The sequence below is a fragment of the Cydia pomonella genome, chromosome 1 (assembly GCF_033807575.1).
Source record: "Cydia pomonella isolate Wapato2018A chromosome 1, ilCydPomo1, whole genome shotgun sequence".
NCBI classification, from domain to species: domain Eukaryota; kingdom Metazoa; phylum Arthropoda; class Insecta; order Lepidoptera; family Tortricidae; genus Cydia; species Cydia pomonella.
The window spans coordinates 14,418,837-14,439,340 of record NC_084703.1 but is presented as its reverse complement, the minus strand read 5'-3'; the positions used below and the strand labels follow the sequence as shown (position 1 = coordinate 14,439,340).

Sequence of the window (20,504 nt, the reverse complement as noted above, 5' to 3'; positions counted from 1 at the left end):
TTAAATCTATGATCTGGCCACGACATAGTCTCTTCGGAAAGAGAGGAGTCGCGGAATGTATTGAGCCCCGTACATTCCACGACTTTTCTCTTTCCGCACAGACTAAGTATAAGTAACACGACAATGGTAAACAAACATAAGGCCCGCCTTAATGTCGTTGAAGCCGCTTGCACCGACGTTGGCGCTTGCAACTCCAGAGGTGTCGCTTGAGTTTCAAATTGTATAAGTAAACCTATGTTTGTGTGTGTATTAAACACTAGGATTGACGGCTGCTTTATCAATCTACTTTAAGTATATGGTTTACGCACATAAAATAAAAAATCATAGATTCGATAGGCAAAGTGCGCCACATTTATAGCATACACGGACAGAAATGTTCCAGTTATGATTTTTGCTTTTTTTATTATTTGCTTTTATTTAGTAGTGTTTTCTCAAGAAAGATTACCATATGATGTAACTACCGCTAATCAGGTCGTTCTCATAAACTCCGACGAGGACGAGTTGAGCCAAGCAATGCTTCTAATAGACATGCTGAAAACAGGTACGTATACGAGTCAATTATATAACGTATAAGTATACTTAGTTTCCTGGTTACGATAAATATTACAGAATTACCTAATTAAATTCTTTCCTAGATTACCTTAAACAATTACGACAAAATTATGAAGTAGCCGAGAATGTTACCGCGATTGTCGAACAATCCACTTGCGCAGCGGCTACTGGTCTGGAAAATGAAATGTCTGGATCGACGCTAAATCCAACCATTGCCACTTTATCTACAACTACACGTTAGTACAATATAATCTATATACACTTTAAACTACAATATAATCTATAAGTACCTATAACAAAATTAAATTAAATATAGTATTGGTTATTTAGGATTACCATTTATTAGCCAACTAATGGTAATTTACTTATACACCGTGGGCTCGAACAACACGATAGATTATATCAAAAATATTTTTCACGTCAGCAGCTCGTACAAGGGTAATTTGCTGCTTAAAAATAGTGAGCAAAAACGCATTTTGCTCACTGAGTGAGGCAAAATAACATTCAAGTGACCTTTATATTCGAATGTCATTTCAACGTGCAATAATAATACAAGTTCGAAATATTTGGATTATATTGTCTTTGTCCCTTTCACGTCATTAGCAAGAAGAAAGAGACAAAAAAGTTCATACGTAATTCAACAGTATATTGACGGTTTATAATAGACCACCGAAATAAGTCAGACCGCATTGTTCCAAAACACCCTATACAAGTCTTCATTCGTAATAATTAATAAATGTTTAAAATTTAATAAATACATCATATTTTACGTATTTTATAATACAATCAAAACAACTGTTACGCAAAGCAAATAATTTTACTTTTGAAATGATCACTACTATAGTTGACAAATAAGAGTGTCCGTTTTGTAGAAATATTTAAAGGTTTGGCCTTTAGCACACAGTGTACATTTTTTATTTATGAGTTTCCTTACCTGTGTATTTACTTTTTCCAAAATAATCATCTTGTTTAAAATGTAGCTTACATAAGCGGCTTGTATCACTTGCCCTAAAGTTTTTTTTATTTTTAAAGCATTTTCCCAACGTTTCCTGCGTATAGGGTCTTTAGGAAATAAATGAGCTCCTCTGTTTTTACAATTCGGTGCACAACATTGAGGCATTCTAGATAAAAATGGGAAAGTTTTGGAAACACGACACAAAAATATATGCGATTTGACAGTTCTTATGTCAACGCTGGGTACTGTTCACAATGCGCCACCTGGCGTGAGAAAATGTCAGTTTTTCTTTCAATTCGGACCTGATCATACAAAGTTTTTTTTTTTACAAAAAAAAGTTGTCGATGGAACTGTCAATTGATGTTCGTTATTTCATTACTTTCGTATTATGTTATTGAACTTTTTTTCGTTTTGTTTTATTGCGGTAATTAACTTAATTGTTAGAATACCTTCAGAAAACATGAGTGAAATAGTGATGAAGACGGATAAAATTATTTCAGGTTGTATTTTTGCCTTCCAAATATGTTCTCACTGCCGACGTGAAAATTTTTGTGTAAGTACTACACGAGATCAAAGTTATTTACATCTCGTGCGCCTTTGAGTACCTTACTACGCTCAAGATTATAAATTAGATTCACGAGCGTAGCGAGGGACTCAAAATAAGCACTCGAAGCAATATCAAATTTTGCTCTCTTGTTGTACAAATAACTATTATGACATTTGGTCATATTTGACAAAAATATTGTGTGTGTGTGTATGTTTTCTATTGACGTAACGTTATTTCTTTTCATCTCTTGGTGAAAATTAAAAAGAGTTTTTTATTTACTTATTAACAGATACCTACATTTTGCGAGTTTCCTTTAAAATGTTGATGTCTGTGAGTATATAGGTATTTCACCAAGTCACATAGGGGCAGCGTCGCAGACAAAATGGCGTTTTCACTGAGTTAAATATTACAGAAACTACTTTTTACAAGAATTGTCAGTAAGTAGTCTGATCATTATTTCTAAAACAAGTCCGATTTTTGAAAACTTTGTATGACACTTGTCTCTAAATACGGTGAAATATACTACACCTTTAATATCTGTCGGGTTATTTGGGTCCACGGCCCATTTATTGAAACTGTAACTGAAGTCATATAATAAATAATGCCCAATGCCTCCAGTGCCGTAAGCTCCTAGGCTCCCTGGTAAGGGCATTTATTTATGTGATAAGCACGATATATTTGTTCCTGAGACATGGGTGTTTTCTATGTGTTTAAGTATTTATATATTATATATATCGTTGTCTAAGTACCCTCAACGCAATCCTTATTGAGCTCACTGTCGGACTTAGTCTTATAATGCCGCCGTGCATGTGGTTCAGTTTCTAATGAGTGTTTGTAACTATTATATTACATAGGTATAGAAATATATGAAATTAAATACACCACAAATCTAAAATGTCAATAACAATAATTCTATTGATCTATAGTTGTCCAAAATACACATTGTTTCTGCAGCCATAGTACCATTAGTACCTCATGAGGAGAACAGAGTTCCCACACCCAATAAAGACGAGGCGGCATGGCAGGAATGGCACCCCCCGATGGTTCACGCCGCGCCCATGTATCCGTTGCGGTGGGCAGACCACGGCACCACGAGTGTTTACAGCTACACGATGCCGTTGTACGATGCACCTAATCCATCACGACAACAGCCAGGTCCAGTACGTCCACCACTAAGGCCTTGGAGACGTTTCTTTTCCGATTCTTTTTTTTACGGTCAGTTTATAGCAACTTGCATTGCAATTTTAATGAAATTAATAATAACTTAAAGTAAAAAGTTGAATTCCTACCTGGAATAGAAAATGTAATGTTAATATCAGTGAGTAATATACATAGTGTAAGAAGAGACACCAGAAAGTATGAAAAAGTAATAAAATACTAAACACACAACAAGAACAAAACATTATAAGTTATTATTTTATTACTGTATATTCCGTGTCGATAAGTCAATTAAACATCGGCCAATAACATGCCAATAACCACCCGTTTCTCCAAGGAACTCAAAGCATTTTATGTTGTAGTTGTAACTTTATGTTGTAGTGTTAATTTACAGTACTTAAGTATTAAAAAGTATAGTTTACAACTCCACATTAAAGCGACCGAAAATGAAAGTACATTCATGAAACACTTAAAGTCGTTCCTAACACAAAAATGCTGTTATACAGTAGAAAAGTTTATGCAAGACAAATAAATACAATTTTATTTATTTGCCTTCAAGGAAAACCTGATTTGTAATTATTTAAATTAATTAGGAATAATTGTTATAGATAAAAATGTATTTATTTATAAGAAGCATTTGTCATTGCCATTGCCACACCCGATATGGGTATCATGTTAAATTCATGTGTTGAGACAATTTTATTGTTACCTGACACCTGACATATGTACAATATACACGAGCTTATTGCCCATATACTAAGGTGGTGTATACATATTTTTGGTACATTGTCCGTATCGGTATTTTCAGACGTGACTGTACATACCTACATGTAAGCAATTGAAATTAAGTAAATAAATAGTTCGTGTCATAGATTTGTCAAATCCATTATCCAAACTTTACCCATGGCCTATTTTACTTTATCTTTACCAAATATTTTTCAGATGTACATCCTCTTCGATTTCCTAAATTTCCACGTAAGTTCCTTACTTTAATCATAATCATAATCATTTATTCTATAATTTTATAAATTACATGTCAATTATTTACGAAAAAAATATGAAATAAAAATTAATAATATAACAATCATTAATATAATTATATACTCTGGGTATAACCTTTAAACCTTGGTACTTATAAATATAAGAAAAAAATGTTAAATACCATCCATGTCTTACTATTAAATGTTCTCGATAGCTAATAGAAGAGCAGACCATCCGACAACACTAAGAACTACTAGATCTACTATCGCTCAAAAGACGGCAACAACAGAGAGACCTACAAAAAGTACTAAGAGTATTAAACGCACACCTTCAACATCCTCTAGTAAAGCCACTTGGAATTCTCTACGCACCTCTAATGGCCATACATTGCGGCAACGACCTTCTAAGAAGGGTAAGACTATAACTGCAGATGTACTGTTTTTTATTCCGCGACAGTGGCAAAAAAAACAAGCGTGGATTTCAATGCGATTGTTACCTAAGACATATATTGCTAATTATAATGCCAGGAAGTCAAGATTTGGTTTGTCACTGTTTTTCATAAGTTAAGCTAGTACCCATAATTATAATAAGTAAGTAAATCGACTTTCTAGCATTTTCAAAAAAGTGATATTAAATGTTAGGTACTCATTATTTCATTTTTAATTGTGAATGATTAAATTCTTTGCCGTTAACATTAATAATTATCCTGCTGCTCGATACGAGCGCGAAATGCTCGAGGAATAAATTGATAGAAAGTGGAGACATAATAAAATCAGAAAAACTCATTCCGAATCGCGAAGACTTTACTTACTAGGCCGCTTATCGTTTTTCTAAATGCTTGAATAGATACCATTATATTTCAGCTCCATTCCAAAAAAAGACTTCCCCGTACATCCAAAATACCGATCCAGTAGAAGCAGAGGTAGCTTCAGAACTTTTAAAAGAATTCAAACTGATAAATATTACTCCAAACACCAAAATGAGAAAAACCGTAGCTGTAGTCAGCACAAGCACAGAATAATTTGTAGGTTGCAGAGAAAATGTACAACTCGGCGCTTTCTATCCTCAATGTCATAGATACCTACCTACGTACCTAAGTTATTATTTAAAAAAATTGTCTTTTATTTACCTATTTCAGTTTATATAAATTTTTATATATGCAGTAGTGTGACTAGGTACTTAAAAAACGAAAAACAGTATTCAATAATAATAATTTTATTTGTTTCCTAGTTGCACTAATTTATGAAGCTACCTATTTAAAAAGATGACCGCATAAAGTTACCAACTTATAAACCTCATGCTTACTTCTGCAGAACTTTTTCTATTTTCTAATGCTAGAAAACGCAAAAACATTTCAAATATACTATGTATGTTGTAGCAAGTTGTAGATAACTAAATAATATAGTACCTACATATTTTTTCGGGTTATTCCCAATAGTTATCACCAAGTTGTTACCAGTAGTTACTACTGGGAATTTTTTCCCATCTTTTACCAGTGGTAACTACTGGGAAAAAATCAAACCAAGTTGGTGGTAACTAGTGGAATTTTTTCCTAGTAGTTACCACTGGTAAAAGGAGGGATTTTTTTTCCCAGTAGTTACCCCCAAAATTTGGTTAGCGTACAATACTAATAAAAACAGTATTTACCACTAGTAACAACTTGGTGGTAACTAGTGGGAATAACCCGCCATTTCGTATGACTGATCTATGACGTAGTCGTCCTATCAGCCAAAACTTGCTTTTTGTGACGAGGCAATTAACAAAAGTAGCTAGAAAAAAAACGCCCTTGTTCGACGATGTAATTCTTGTAGATATACTTATTCTTGGATTGCCAATACGTGATGACACTGATGACGATTGTCAAGCGTGGTAGAGGAGACTAACCTTTGGGTAAGCGAAAACTATAAACTTAACACCTTTTTATATGGTTAAGTAATTTCGATCACGTTTTGCATCTTACCTCTTTCTTATCAATTTTATTTGTTAACAGTTTCCGTTACAGATTACGAGCATGGCTGCACATAAAATTCATGCGCCAAGTGGGAAGTCAATTTCACTTCTGTGTGTGTGTTCTATGTGATACCCATACAGTGTTTTAGTTATGATGTACATAATTTTATCTGGACTTATACTGTGTTTCGTAGCGATTCAACCAGGATTACTCGATGTCGCAACCAATGATGTTCCCTTGGAGACGGACGACGACAGATTAAATCAGGCTTTGCTTTTAGTAGAAATCCTGAAGTCAGGTACGTAACAGATCTACTTAAACCTGAACCCAACTACATCCATCTTACTTGAGGATACTAAGATTGTGTTATCTGATGACAACCTTTGCAGAGTATCTTAAACTGCTGCGAGAGCGTTCTGGAGGAGCTGCGACGGACACCGTCACTGTAGAGCAGTCGACCTGCGCGACTACCGCCGAATCGTTTTTCTCCACAGATAAACAAAAAACCGAAATGCTGATTTCAAGTGAGTTTAACAATTAAGCATTTATATTATACCTACCTAGTATACTCTGTATACTTGCTACTGCCCGCAACGCGACTTCGTCTGCGTAGAATGGTGATTACCATGATAAAAATTAAGTAGGTTAGGTATGTTCTTTTCCGGGACTCTAAACTATCTCCATGACAAATTTCATCTAAACTACGAGTAAATCGGCTCAGTGGTTTAAGCGTGAAGCAGTAACAGACAGACTAAAATAAATTAATTAATATTTTCGCGCTTATAATATTACTATAAATACTATAATGTAATTATTGGGTCATTCTACTTTTTGCTGCAGGTTTTTACAGTTACAAACAGTCTTGAAATGTTAATATTCGTAATGCGTTTTAAACATTTAACTTGCACTAGCTAGTAAAAAATGATAAGCACTGAATAGGCCTCAATCCTTGGCTTTTTATGGAGCATGCAAATATACAACCATGTTACCGTCTCAGTACCGTACTCATAATGACTACTTTGTTACTTTAAAATAATATACATACACCGTGTTTTATTTCCGTTAATTTCAAGGCTGCATTCCTGAGTTTAAATTAAGTAACTTTCTCAAAGACACCGGTATTCTAATTAACTGTATTTCGGAGGTAACCAATTATTTATTTTTATCTAATAAGGCCCCTAGGAGCGTGTCTTAGGACCTGTTTGCATATTGATTAGTATTTAGTACATTTATTTCTACTAAACGTAAGATTACGCTACACGTACGTTACGTTAGCGGACGATCGATGTTCGAAATTATATTGATATGTCACAGTTATCAATTGTTTGGTTGAGTTAAATATAATGTCCGAGTTACAACAACGCTATATGCAACATTAAATTACTTTTCATAAAAATAAATAAAACCTTTTTTTATTAACTATGCCATTTACCTTCCTTAGGTACATACTCATACCCCGAAGTTAACGGAATTCGGTAAAATCACGGTGCATAAAAATAAGTTAAATTATTATTTTTTATTTTGGTTATAAGGTGGTATCGTACTGCAGCATTTAAATGTACTTTAAGTTGATATACAATTTAAAAAAGCGCAACTGTCAAAGCGCCTTATAGAGGCGTCTGGAGACCAGAGGGCTGGCCAATATTTTGCTCAGCGGATCAGCATTGCCATTAGGGCTTGCAGTTATCCGCCCATTTTTGTATCCGGTATATGTATATTTCGAATACTTGTTATTTTACTATCCGGATATCCGGATAAAACGAATAATTCGAATACTTATTTACTTTTTATTTAATAAAACTCACACGAAATTTATGAAAAGTGTAATGTAACCAAATTTTCTGTCTGCGTAACAGCAAGTGTTAAGATATTTTTAGGGGTCCTACCTTTTCACCGATGTTTTTTTCCGAAATTCACTTGTAAATAACTTTTTGCCGATGCTTTACTGTGTAAATCAACCTTTCGGGAAATAATCTTTATGACAACGTTTTATTTGGATTCGATTTTTTGTCTAAGTAAGTTATTATTATGGTATGTAATGCAGGGATCGGAAACCGGTATTTTTTGTATAGGAACGAAAATGGTATTTTTTCGTTCTTTGTTAATTATTTCATTCCTAATCGGGCAATCTAATAATACGAAGTCGTTAACTAAAAACACAACTGAGTCCTACATTTTGAGTATAAAATAAACCGAAATATATGGTTATTTCGATGTTTTTGCAAAAAACCGGTTCCGATCCCTGATGTAATTCATACATTACTTATGCGCGACGTCGACGCACGTAAAATAAACGTAAAATATCCTATGAAGATCATGTGCAAGGTTAGGTTAGAGTTTTGTTATTATGAATGATTGTATTGAGTTGCGACGTTAAAAAAAATTGGAGATGATATTATACATACAAGCTTTAATTACTTGATTACACTGAAATCACGGAACTCAGAACCCAATAGTCAGCCGTTAAAATGGGATGGCAGGACACTGGGTACTTAAAGGCTGTGTATTGGTAGACAGGGGGCTGATTACTGGCAAAAATGCCCTTTCATTATATTTAATGAAATATTTCCAAAAGCTTAATTAAATTACGATTTATTATTTATAAAAATTAAATTTTATTAAATTATTGGAGAGTTAAAACATTCATAATTCTTATTGGTCAATTAGTGGGTAAATGAGACGTTCTTGAACATAGAAATTTCGTAAAAAGGCTGACTACTGGTGCCTTTACCCTATCAGGATAAAACGGTTATCCGGAGTTCCGGATTGCAAGCCCTAATTGCCATCCAGCGGGGCAATGCGGCCAGCCTTCTGGGCACCCTATTACCGAGCGACTTCGATCTAGGCCAAATTTATTATTTATAAGTTAAAATTAGATTATTTAAAAAAAGCGGCCAAGTGCGAGTCGGACTCGCCCATGAAGGGTTCCTTTATGACGTATTAAAAAAAAACTACTTAAACTACTAGATCTCGTTCAACATTTTACCACTTTGGACACACATTTTACCACTTTGGTAGTGTCTCTCGCGCAAACTATTCACTTTAGAAAAAAATAATATTAGGAACCTAAATATCATTTTTGAAGACCTATCCATAGATACCCCACACGTATGGGTTTGACAAAAAATTTTTTTTTTTTAATTTTATGACGTATTAAAAAAAACTACTCACTAGATCTCGTTCAAAACAATTTTCGTTAGAAGTTTGCATCGTAATGTATATCATATATTTTTTTTAGATTTTTCATTCTGTTATTTTAGAAGTTACAGGGGGGGGGGACACACTTTTTTTTACTTTGGGAGGTTCTCTCGCGCAAACTATTCAGTTTAGAAAAAAAATGATATTAGAAACCTTAATATCATTTTTGAAGACCTATCCATAGATACCCCACATGTATGGGTATGTTGAAAAAAAAAAATTTTTTTAATTTCATGACGTATTTAAAAAAAACTACTTACTAGATCTCGTTCAAAACAATTTTCGTTAGAAGTTTGCATCGTAATGTATATCATATATTTTTTTTAGATTTTTCATTCTGTTATTTTAGAAGTTACAGGGGGGGGGACACACTTTTTTTTACTTTGGGAGGTTCTCTCGCGCAATCTATTCAGTTTAGAAAAAAATGATATTAGAAACCTTAATATCATTTTTGAAGACCTATCCATAGATACCCCACATGTATGGGTATGTTGAAAAAAAAAATTTTTTTTTAATTTCATGACGTATTTAAAAAAAACTACTTACTAGATCTCGTTCAAACCAATTTTCGGTGGAAGTTTACATGGCAATGTATATCATATATTTTTTTTAGATTTTTCATTCTGTTATTTTAGAAGTTACGGGGGGGGGGGGGGGACACACATTTTACCACTTTGGAAGTGTCTCTCGCGCAAACTATTCATTTTAGAAAAAAATGATGTTAGAAACCTCAATATCATTTTTGAAGACCTATCCATAGATACCCCACACGTATGGGTTTGATGAAAAAAGATTTTTTGAGTTTCAGTTCTAAGTATGGGGAACCCCCAAAATTTATTGTTTTTTTTCTATTTTTGTGTGAAAATCTTAATGCGGTTCATAGAATACATCCACTTACTAAGTTTGAACAGTACAGCTCTTATAGTTTCGGAAAAAAGTGGCTGTGACAGAATCGGACAGACAGACGGACATGACGAATCTATAAGGGTTCCGTTTTTTGCCATTTGGCTACGGAACCCTAAAAATACATAATTTACAAATATAATAATAAAATATTTTTAAAGCGCGACAAGTAACATCAATCACAATGATGTTAGCATATATTGAAAACAATACTTATTTTGTATGGAAAACAGGAAATCTAAAGAACTCATAATTTTTCAAAGTTGTTAAGCCAAAGCTTTTTCGTTTGAGGAGTACATTATTTATTTTATTTAATCAGCAATATCAACTGTAGAAACACTATTATCCACATATATAATAAAAAAACATGCATATATATATATATATATATATATATATATATATATATATATATATATATATATATGTAATCATACATATGTTTTAATTATTTGCTAGTGTTACAGTTCCCACCCGGTAAACTTATAAATGAATGCATAATTTTTCACAGGTCCTAACACAGTGGCCGGGATACCAAGGAGACATCCGAAGTATCCTGCCCTGGTGTACACCGCTGCACCTCCCGACCCGTGGGGATGGCCGGTACCAGGAACACCGGTCCCTTCCAGGCGATTCTATAACATAATGCCTGAGCCAGTACCACCCATTTATCCGAATATGCTCCCATATCCACGCCGTAAGCATCTAAGAAGTCTAAGAACGATCGATGCTCCGCTAAATAAGTAATCTTCTCCGTCATAAGTTATAAGTATGTACATAAAGTCTGTCAAACAACTTTGTCAGTAGAAAAGTGCGAAAATTAAATTTTCTATGGACAATAACTCTTCGCACCTACATTTTGTTAATTTCTACTGACGGAAATGGCTTAACAGACTACCTATATAGGTATATATATTTTTGTTATTTCTAAATAGACATGATGGGTTGATGGGTGTAATAAAATCACACTATTGCCTTGTGTTGATCTAACACTGTCTACTACGGCAAAAGCGGTAGTTTGTTAAGGTGCATCTACACCGCAGTTAACTTGCAGTAACACTGTGCAACGCGGTTAACATTATTACGTAACTTACCTAGTTACTTACACACTAGTAGTAGTAGATTCGGTGCAGAGTTAGTTTGGTTAGAAATTGTATACATCCATATCACGCGAGTGCCAACATGACATTGATTTGATAGACAACCGATAACTTCTAACTTAAAACTAGCATCAGTGTAATACTTAAAAAAATACTACTTAATATTAAAAAACTAGCCAAGTACTAGTCGGACTCGCGCACGAAGGGTTACGTACCATTACGCAAAAACCGGCAAAAAAAATCACGTTTGTTGTATGGGAGCCCCCATAAATTTGTATTTTATTCTGTTAGTATTTGTAGTTATAGCGGCAACTGTGAAAATTTCAACTGTCTAACTATCACAGTTCATGAGATACAGCCTGGTGACAAACGAACAGACGGACGGACGGACGGACAACGGAGTCTTAGTAATAGGGTCCCGTTTTACCCTTTGGGTACAGAACCCTAAAGAACAACTCCTCGTCTTTTATGTCGAATTGAATTATTGTTACTTAATCATAAAGACTGTCTAACTAAATTGACAAAAGAGCGTATAAAAATTCCTTATCAGATCTTGGAAAATGTAGAGAATTAATCATCATTTTGTTTACAGGATTTTTTCGACGTAACTTTCCGGAATACTCATACTATTATGGTATGTTTGTGATTATTTAATTCTAAAATATATTGCAGTCCGTCGTTGCTTAATAGTTAGTTTGGATTATGATTTATATCTTAAGCAATAGGTGACAAATGGTTTTTTAATATAATTTATATCTAAACAATGAGAATTTTCAGTCAACTACGCCGTGTTTTTTTTTAACTCCGTTAATTTCAAGGGTGCATTCCTGGACGTAAATTGAGTATTTTCTTAAAGACACCGTTATTTTAATTAACTCAGTTTTAAAGATAATCAATACTTATTTTTATCAGAACACCGTTTTTATTATCTGCAAGATAAGAACATACTAATCGATGAAAATAAGTTTCATTAGCATCCTACTAAGATTATAATAGTACATTGTGATACAAGTGTGCTAAATTGGTTATTATCATTACACACGAGGCGATATTGTGCGCGCTAGCTGCAAGCGAGCGCGCAATAAGAAAGCCGATGTGTGTAATGACCATAGCACATGCGTTTCATACGACGTTTTTCAACACCCTTGCGAGGAAAAAAGAAACTTACATATTAATCAAATTTAAATTGTTTAATTGGTTAGTATGCAGTGTTGCATCTGTCATACAGCCTGCCGCCCCTTGCCCCGCCGCCGGCGGCCGGCCGGCGCCCCCCGCCCGCCTGCAGGGCCCGGCCGGCTCGCCGAAGGGCCCCGGCGGCGGGCGGGGCGCCGGCTCCCGCCAGTCCACGTTGTAAAATCTACTCGACCAATGTAAGAAGGCTCCGTTCCCATACACATCATTAGCAATCCGGTTCCTTCTGAACTCAGTCGGATAATATAATGAAAAAGCACGTGTTTAATATCTAGGATTATGAGCCAAAAATAGGTGGAAGGTGGAATAAAAACGCCGTTTTCAGCAAGTATGTTGAAAAATAGTATAATACAATTATTATAATAAAAAACTTAGGTACTTAATCAGAATATAGGAATAGTTGTTAAGACTAAAAGTATTTCATTGTAAGTAATATTTTGTTTTAAGAGGCCTTATTTCTACAGACGAGCGTATTTTGCAAAATGCTTCCTTTTTAGGGTTCCGTAGCCAAATGGCAAAAAACGGAACCCTTATAGATTCGTCATGTCCGTCTGTCTGTCCGATTCTGTCACAGCCACTTTTTTCCGAAACTATAAGAGCTGTACTGTTCAAACTTAGTAAGTGGATGTATTCTATGAACCGCATTAAGATTTTCACACAAAAATAGAAAAAAAACAATAAATTTTGGGGGTTCCCCATACTTAGAACTGAAACTCAAAAAATCTTTTTTCATCAAACCCATACGTGTGGGGTATCTATGGATAGGTCTTCAAAAATGATATTGAGGTTTCTAACATCATTTTTTTCTAAAATGAATAGTTTGCGCGAGAGACACTTCCAAAGTGGTAAAATGTGTGTCCCCCCCCCCGTAACTTCTAAAATAACAGAATGAAAAATCTAAAAAAAAATATATGATATACATTACGATGCAAACTTCTAACGAAAATTGTTTTGAACGAGATCTAGTAAGTAGTTTTTTTTAAATACGTCATGAAATTAAAAAAATTTTTTTTTTTTCAACATACCCATACATGTGGGGTATCTATGGATAGGTCTTCAAAAATGATATTAAGGTTTCTAATATCATTTTTTTCTAAACTGAATAGTTTGCGCGAGAGAACCTCCCAAAGTAAAAAAAAGTGTGTCCCCCCCCCCCTGTAACTTCTAAAATAACAGAATGAAAAATCTAAAAAAAATATATGATATACATTACGATGCAAACTTCTAACGAAAATTGTTTTGAACGAGATCTAGTAAGTAGTTTTTTTTAAATACGTCATGAAATTAAAAAAATTTTTTTTTTTTCAACATACCCATACATGTGGGGTATCTATGGATAGGTCTTCAAAAATGATATTAAGGTTTCTAATATCATTTTTTTCTAAACTGAATAGTTTGCGCGAGAGAACCTCCCAAAGTAAAAAAAAGTGTGTCCCCCCCCCCCTGTAACTTCTAAAATAACAGAATGAAAAATCTAAAAAAAATATATGATATACATTACGATGCAAACTTCTAACGAAAATTGTTTTGAACGAGATCTAGTGAGTAGTTTTTTTTAATACGTCATAAAATTAAAAAAAAAATTTTTTTGTCAAACCCATACGTGTGGGGTATCTATGGATAGGTCTTCAAAAATGATATTTAGGTTCCTAATATAATTTTTTTCTAAAGTGAATAGTTTGCGCGAGAGACACTACCAAAGTGGTAAAATGTGTGTCCAAAGTGGTAAAATGTTGAACGAGATCTAGTAGTTTAAGTAGTTTTTTTTTAATACGTCATAAAGGAACCCTTCATGGGCGAGTCCGACTCGCACTTGGCCGCTTTTTTTATTCAAGATTACAACGTAACTATTAGTATTTATTCAAAAACTGGTAACATGCTTAAATAATCATTTCCTAAACTAGGGACTGGAACAGTTCAAATTTTCATTTTCTCTTTTAAACCTCTTTTTTAATTTGATATACCTAATTAATAATTCAACATATGTTGTACGAGGGGCTGGAATGATTTACAATCGAAGATTCATTTGAAAAAAAATTGATAAAATACCTTCCAATTACCTTAATTTTTTTGGCGAAAACAGGGTTACATTTTTGCTTTAAAAATAATATTATAATAGCAAACTGTAACTTTATGTTAACCTATGAAAACAAATCATAACTATGGGACCTACATTGCGGTAAATTAAAAAGCGGCCAAGTGCGAGTCGGACTCGCCCATGAAGGGTTCCTTTATGACGTATTAAAAAAACTACTTAAACTACTAGATCTCGTTCAACATTTTACCACTTTGGACACACATTTTACCACTTTGGTAGTGTCTCTCGCGCAAACTATTCACTTTAGAAAAAAATTATATTAGGAACCTGAATATCATTTTTGAAGACCTATCCATAGATACCCCACACGTATGGGTTTGACGAAAAAAAAATTTTTTTTAATTTTATGACGTATTAAAAAAAACTACTCACTAGATATCGTTCAAACCAATTTTCGTTGGAAGTTTGCATCGTAATGTATATCATATATTTTTTTTAGATTTTTCATTCTGTTATTTTAGAAGTTACAGGGGGGGGGGGGACACACTTTTTTTTCACTTTGGGAGGTTCTCTCGCGCAAACTATTCAGTTTAGAAAAAAATGATATTAGAAACCTTAATATCATTTTTGAAGACCTATCCATAGATACATGTATGGGTATGTTGAAAAAAAAAATTTTTTTTAATTTCATGACGTATTAAAAAAAAACTACTTACTAGATCTCGTTCAAACCAATTTTCGGTGGAAGTTTACATGGCAATGTATATCATATATTTTTTTTAGATTTTTCATTCTGTTATTTTAGAAGTTACGGGGGGGGGGGGGGGGGGGGACACACATTTTACCACTTTGGAAGTGTCTCTCGCGCAAACTATTCATTTTAGAAAAAAATGATAGTAGAAACCTCAATATCATTTTTGAAGACCTATCCATAGATACCCCACACGTATGGGTTTGATGAAAAAAGATTTTTTGAGTTTCAGTTCTAAGTATGGGGAACCCCCAAAATTTATTGTTTTTTTTCTATTTTTGTGTGAAAATCTTAATGCGGTTCATAGAATACATCCACTTACTAAGTTTGAACAGTACAGCTCTTATAGTTTCGGAAAAAAGTGGCTGTGACAGAATCGGACAGACAGACGGACATGACGAATCTATAAGGGTTCCGTTTTTTGCCATTTGGCTACGGAACCCTAAAAACAGGGCAGTATCAGTATCAGCGTCATGTACCTGTACATGACCCTACAGTATATGTGGGTACAACCTTATATTCTTTATCTTCTAAATTTTAAAATTATTTATTTCTGTTCTGAGATATACCGTTATTGGACTTAGGACGACAGGAAAACCAGTATAGGTCTACCATTTAACTGAGACGGTTAGTAAGAAGTTAATATTCAACTCAACCGACTCGTCCGTGGCTGACCAGCTATGAGCGAGTTGAAGGCTTGTCTGCAGGAAGCTGATTTCAAATTTCAGGTACTTACTACTAGAAAATCACAATGCAAATTCTTTACTAACCGGCAGAGTTGAGTGGGACACCTATAGTTAACGCTTTTTCACATTTATGATAGTAATTACTATTATGTATTGTATACTTTGGCAGCTGTTACCACTACCATTAAAGTGAATATGGTTGATTTTTTTTGCAGTCAGCCTAAAAATGTTCAAATATAACTATGTAGTGTTTATTTTCTTCTCAGTAGTAAAATATGGGAGAAGAGAAAATATTCTCAGTAGTTACCAGCACATTATTTTTGATAGTCTCAAAATATAACCCATTCACAAAATTAAATATTCTGAGAAACCGTCAGCTTAACACTGAAATATTATTTTCTTGGTTGTTTCATAGTTGTAATACCTACTTTTTTATAGGACCCTATAGAAGAAGTGATAATTACGATGAAAATCGTGAAGTAACGGCTAAAGCTAAAGGTTGGTCCTTAAATTTACCTCTAGTTTTATATCTAGTTATATATCGAGCGAAAATTGTTAAATCATGTTTTTTTTTTTCGAATCGATGAATTTACTCAAGAACAAGATTGATATTCATATGTTTTAATTCTACGTTTTTTTTTTACTCTGCTGGCTGAATCCATTGTATGTACCAGTGCACTGTTTCTATTATGGAACTAGGGGTGGACAACTGATCAAACTTTACATTCTGTTTTTTTTTTTTTAAATAAAATGATAATAATGAAAAATACATACCGTAAAAATTACCGAATTTTAATATAAAGGGAGGTATTTAATTATACATATTTATAAGAATTTTTACATATAACTAGGTAAATATTTTACAATACTTACACATAAAAACTAAATATAAAATACCTCCGCAAAGCTACCCGCTAGGATGCTGGCAGCGTTGCCCGGTTGCACTGCCAGGCTTAATCTTTGGGCAAAATAAGGAGCCCGCCCTGTGCGCCCCGAGACTTTCTTTATGAATTGTTTTGTGTCGGTCGACCATGGGCCCAGTGTATTTTATGGCAAGCGCCGCAAATTCGTATTGGTTCGTTAGGAACGCATATTTGCGGCGCTTTAGTGTCTGGGCCTGGTCCGCGGCAGTCCCGGGCTTCCGGGCCGATCCTTCAACGTGGGACGGGCCTAGCGTGTCGCCGCAAGTAGCGTCCCACGCTAAAGGGGACCAAGGCTCCAAAGCACAAGAGTGCAGCAATCAGGTCTCTTGCCGTCGGTGGCAGAGAGACTTGACGGCTCCAAAGTTGCAGGTAGGGAGGCGGTGCAAAGGGCGCGGCGGATGCCGCCCTAAGGCGTCCACAGACTGGGCGCATCTACTATAAGCATGGGGATCGCATACCTTTAGGCCCAGGCGGATGCAAACAGCGATGCGTGAGGCTGGTGTGGCTCTAGAGTGGAGCCAAGGTCCCATTCTCATGATTCTCATATTTCTGACCTAAACATTCGCAGATTTGAGTAAATGGTTTTAGTTATTTTATATAAAATTAACTTGTCATCTAAGACAGACTGACTGATAGATTACCTACGCACTGCGAGGATCGCGATTATTTAAGCGAAAGTGAACGTTACGAAGTCCCGCGTAAGTCCCTATTGCGTTTGCGATGCTGCCGGATGTGGCCGTCGTTGGCGTCTTTGGCAACTTTCCGATGACATCCACAGCCGTTTGCGGCGGTCAAAGGATTAAGCCTAAATTGTGACCAGTTCTGATTATTGTATCAACAGAAATTAAAACAAGTACAACTACTAAGAAAATAGCATCTTCAACGTGGAAAGCTACAAGGAATACCAGCCAGTTATTTGCCGGTAGTCGCCGACGTTTTAATACGCATTTGCAGAGAAGTAACTACCGTAAGTCGACATTTCACAATGTACATGTTATGTTTAATACTTTTATATTAATTTATTACCTGTTACTTTTATTCATATGTACTGTACTGTATATCATTTTCAAACTTTATTTTTCTTGTAAAACTGCTCCATCTAGTTTTATATACTGTGCATGCGGTATTTTATTGATTGGCCCCAAAATATCCTGTTTAAAAAACAATGATACCAAGGTAAACATAGTGAACGTACTAGTGTTTGACACCTTAAATTAAAGAGTATCTTTTTGTTTGGGTCTAGTTTTGTACAGTTTTCATAGAGAAATAAACCCTTTGAAAAGACGCTCCTCAATTCCAATAGATGACAGCCCGTTTGTCACCAGTATTGCTTGGAATTATGATTGATGGCTGCAACTGTTGGCACAGTGTCCAGCACCGGGACATTTAATTACGTTATTTGTGGTATCTAATGGTAGTAGCTTTTGGGTATTGAGCTTCCAAAACATGTTTCCGTATCAGTAACAGTGTTGGTCTCAATAAATTAACAGGTAAAGGGAAGAAATACCTAAGCCGTATCGTCATACCCCTCTCTCCGAATAATCCGAATTGCGATATCTACCTAACTAAAGCTCGACCAGAAATATATTATCATTTTCAAGAAGGCGCTGTTATTCTCATGTATGTGGCAGTTCAGTTTAGTATGAAACACTTAGTTCCATTAAAATTCCGCAATATGGCGCGTGATAGTATATTACTGGTCATGCTTTACCTATAGAATAATATGTGTTGTGAAAAGCTCTCTAAAACTGAACCGAGTTGTAGGAATAAGCAAAAGAATATTTATTACTAGTGTGCAAAGTATTTCATTACGTGCGAGTCACAAGATGACGTTGTTTTACATATCTGCGAAAAATTCACAATAAATAAAATATTGGTCATCACTCATCAAGTATTGGTACTTGTCCATCAATTGGTCTCTTTCTAGCCATTTCAAAAATGTACTATTATTTCAGAAAATCCACGCAGGTCACAAGTTTCGGAGCAGGTGCAAAAGTCTGGATTGAAAGAAATCGCAGATAATGAAAATAATAAAACAGCCAACACAAGCAGTCCAATTGCAAGCTCTGCTATTATAACGACAAAAATAACAGATAGAAGTAACACCACTACGAGCAACAAATGGAAATTACACCATACAATCAAACCGAAAGTGCCATCCACTCCGGCAACTATAGATAAATGGCCGGCGTTCCTATTCAAATCGACATTAAGGGTATTTTTAGAAAACAGCACACCCCTGCCAATACCCCTGCCAGAAAACAATGCGTTTTGTTTTACAAATCCCAGAAATGCACTGTGTCGTTCTCCCTAAAGTAAGAATAATTAAAAATGTTTTCATAATAGGCCTTTGTAGGCTGTTACACACAAAATTAGATTTTTATACCATTTAGCTTAGTTTAAGTAAATACCTTTTCTGAAAATAGGTACCTAAAATATATTCTTCATTTTGAAAATATTTTATTATGCATACAAATAAGGAGTTGTTTTAATATTATAAACAGGCCTAAACGCAAGCAGCAGCAGCTGCAGCAGCTGGAGCATGCTTACCTAAAGTTTCTACTTCTAGGTACAGTCAAGGTATTAAATATCGACACGGACAAAGTGCCAAAAATATGTATACACTACCTTAATGTATGGCCAATAAAGGCGTGTATACAAATTTTTGGCACTTTGTCCGTGTCGATATTTAATACCTTGACTGTACTACGTACTTGGTATTTATATACAGACAACGTTACGTCGTACTGTCTTTTCGTTGCGCCTGGAAAGGTATGGTTCTGCGATAAGAAGAGCGAAATGAGAGCAAACCAACATCCCTTTAATAGTACAGTCAGCGTCAAATACTTTGTAGCAGTCAAAGTGGCCAAATAGTTCGGTACACCATACTAAATATATGGTGTACCGAACTATTTGGCTACTTTGGTCGCTACAAAGTATTTGACGCTGACTGTACATAGATTGTGTCACAAGAGAGCACAATGACATATTTACAGCGACGGCGTACATTTAATCCTGAACGAAGCGAATGGTTCTACAATCGAATCCCAAGCGTACCAAGATCAAGAACGTACGTAAAATATAATCCTGAGCGTAATGAGGGATTCATGTGTTAACGTCCAAGGTGGAAATAATTTTGCTACCATGTGACACATACTGCTTTTCACATCACCTATGACGAAAATACTTTGTCCAAATATTTAAGCAAAAAAAATTGTATCGAAAAAATAAATAAAATCGTGTCCCAGAACTAGAACTCTAGCAGGGAAGAAAAAAGTGCCACTTTGATCCCTCCTACTCCTAGCAGGGAAGATAAAGCCCTTTTTCTCGTGAACAATATTTTTTTAACAACATGTCTGTGGCAGATACAATTTGAGAATCAGCAACGTGAATTAAATAAATATACATAGCTGTATATATGTATAAAAAAAAAATTCCGCTGTTGCCAGTGGTAGGTAACAACTTGGCGGTTACAGGCAGGCTTTCCTCATGGACCAACTACGTATGCACAACTGGTTGTACCATTAAAAATATGTATTCCTAATGGCACAACTACGCACAACTAAGCAC

The 20,504-nt window shown here is 34.9% G+C and overlaps 1 protein-coding gene across 4 annotated transcripts; it reads left to right on the top strand.

Annotated features, from left to right (window-relative positions):
- The first annotated feature begins 253 nt into the window (after positions 1 to 253).
- On the top strand, positions 254 to 19,413 carry LOC133516022 (uncharacterized). 4 transcript variants are annotated; one of them, XM_061848719.1, is made up of 12 exons: positions 254 to 541; positions 636 to 788; positions 3,009 to 3,269; positions 4,155 to 4,187; positions 4,408 to 4,605; positions 5,057 to 6,442; positions 6,534 to 6,668; positions 10,757 to 10,942; positions 11,938 to 11,979; positions 16,450 to 16,509; positions 17,776 to 17,901; positions 18,890 to 19,413. In XM_061848719.1, the coding sequence occupies exons 6-12, from the start codon at positions 6,295 to 6,297 to the stop codon at positions 19,246 to 19,248; spliced, it is 1,056 nt and encodes a 351-aa protein (XP_061704703.1). In that variant the 5' UTR covers positions 254 to 541; positions 636 to 788; positions 3,009 to 3,269; positions 4,155 to 4,187; positions 4,408 to 4,605; positions 5,057 to 6,294; the 3' UTR covers positions 19,249 to 19,413. The 4 variants fall into 4 exon arrangements, with proteins under 4 accessions (XP_061704703.1, XP_061704712.1, XP_061704695.1 ...); XM_061848728.1 differs by having other exon boundaries at positions 254 to 788; positions 3,009 to 3,209; XM_061848711.1 differs by having other exon boundaries at positions 254 to 788; positions 3,009 to 3,214.
- Positions 19,414 to 20,504: the final 1,091 nt, after the last annotated feature.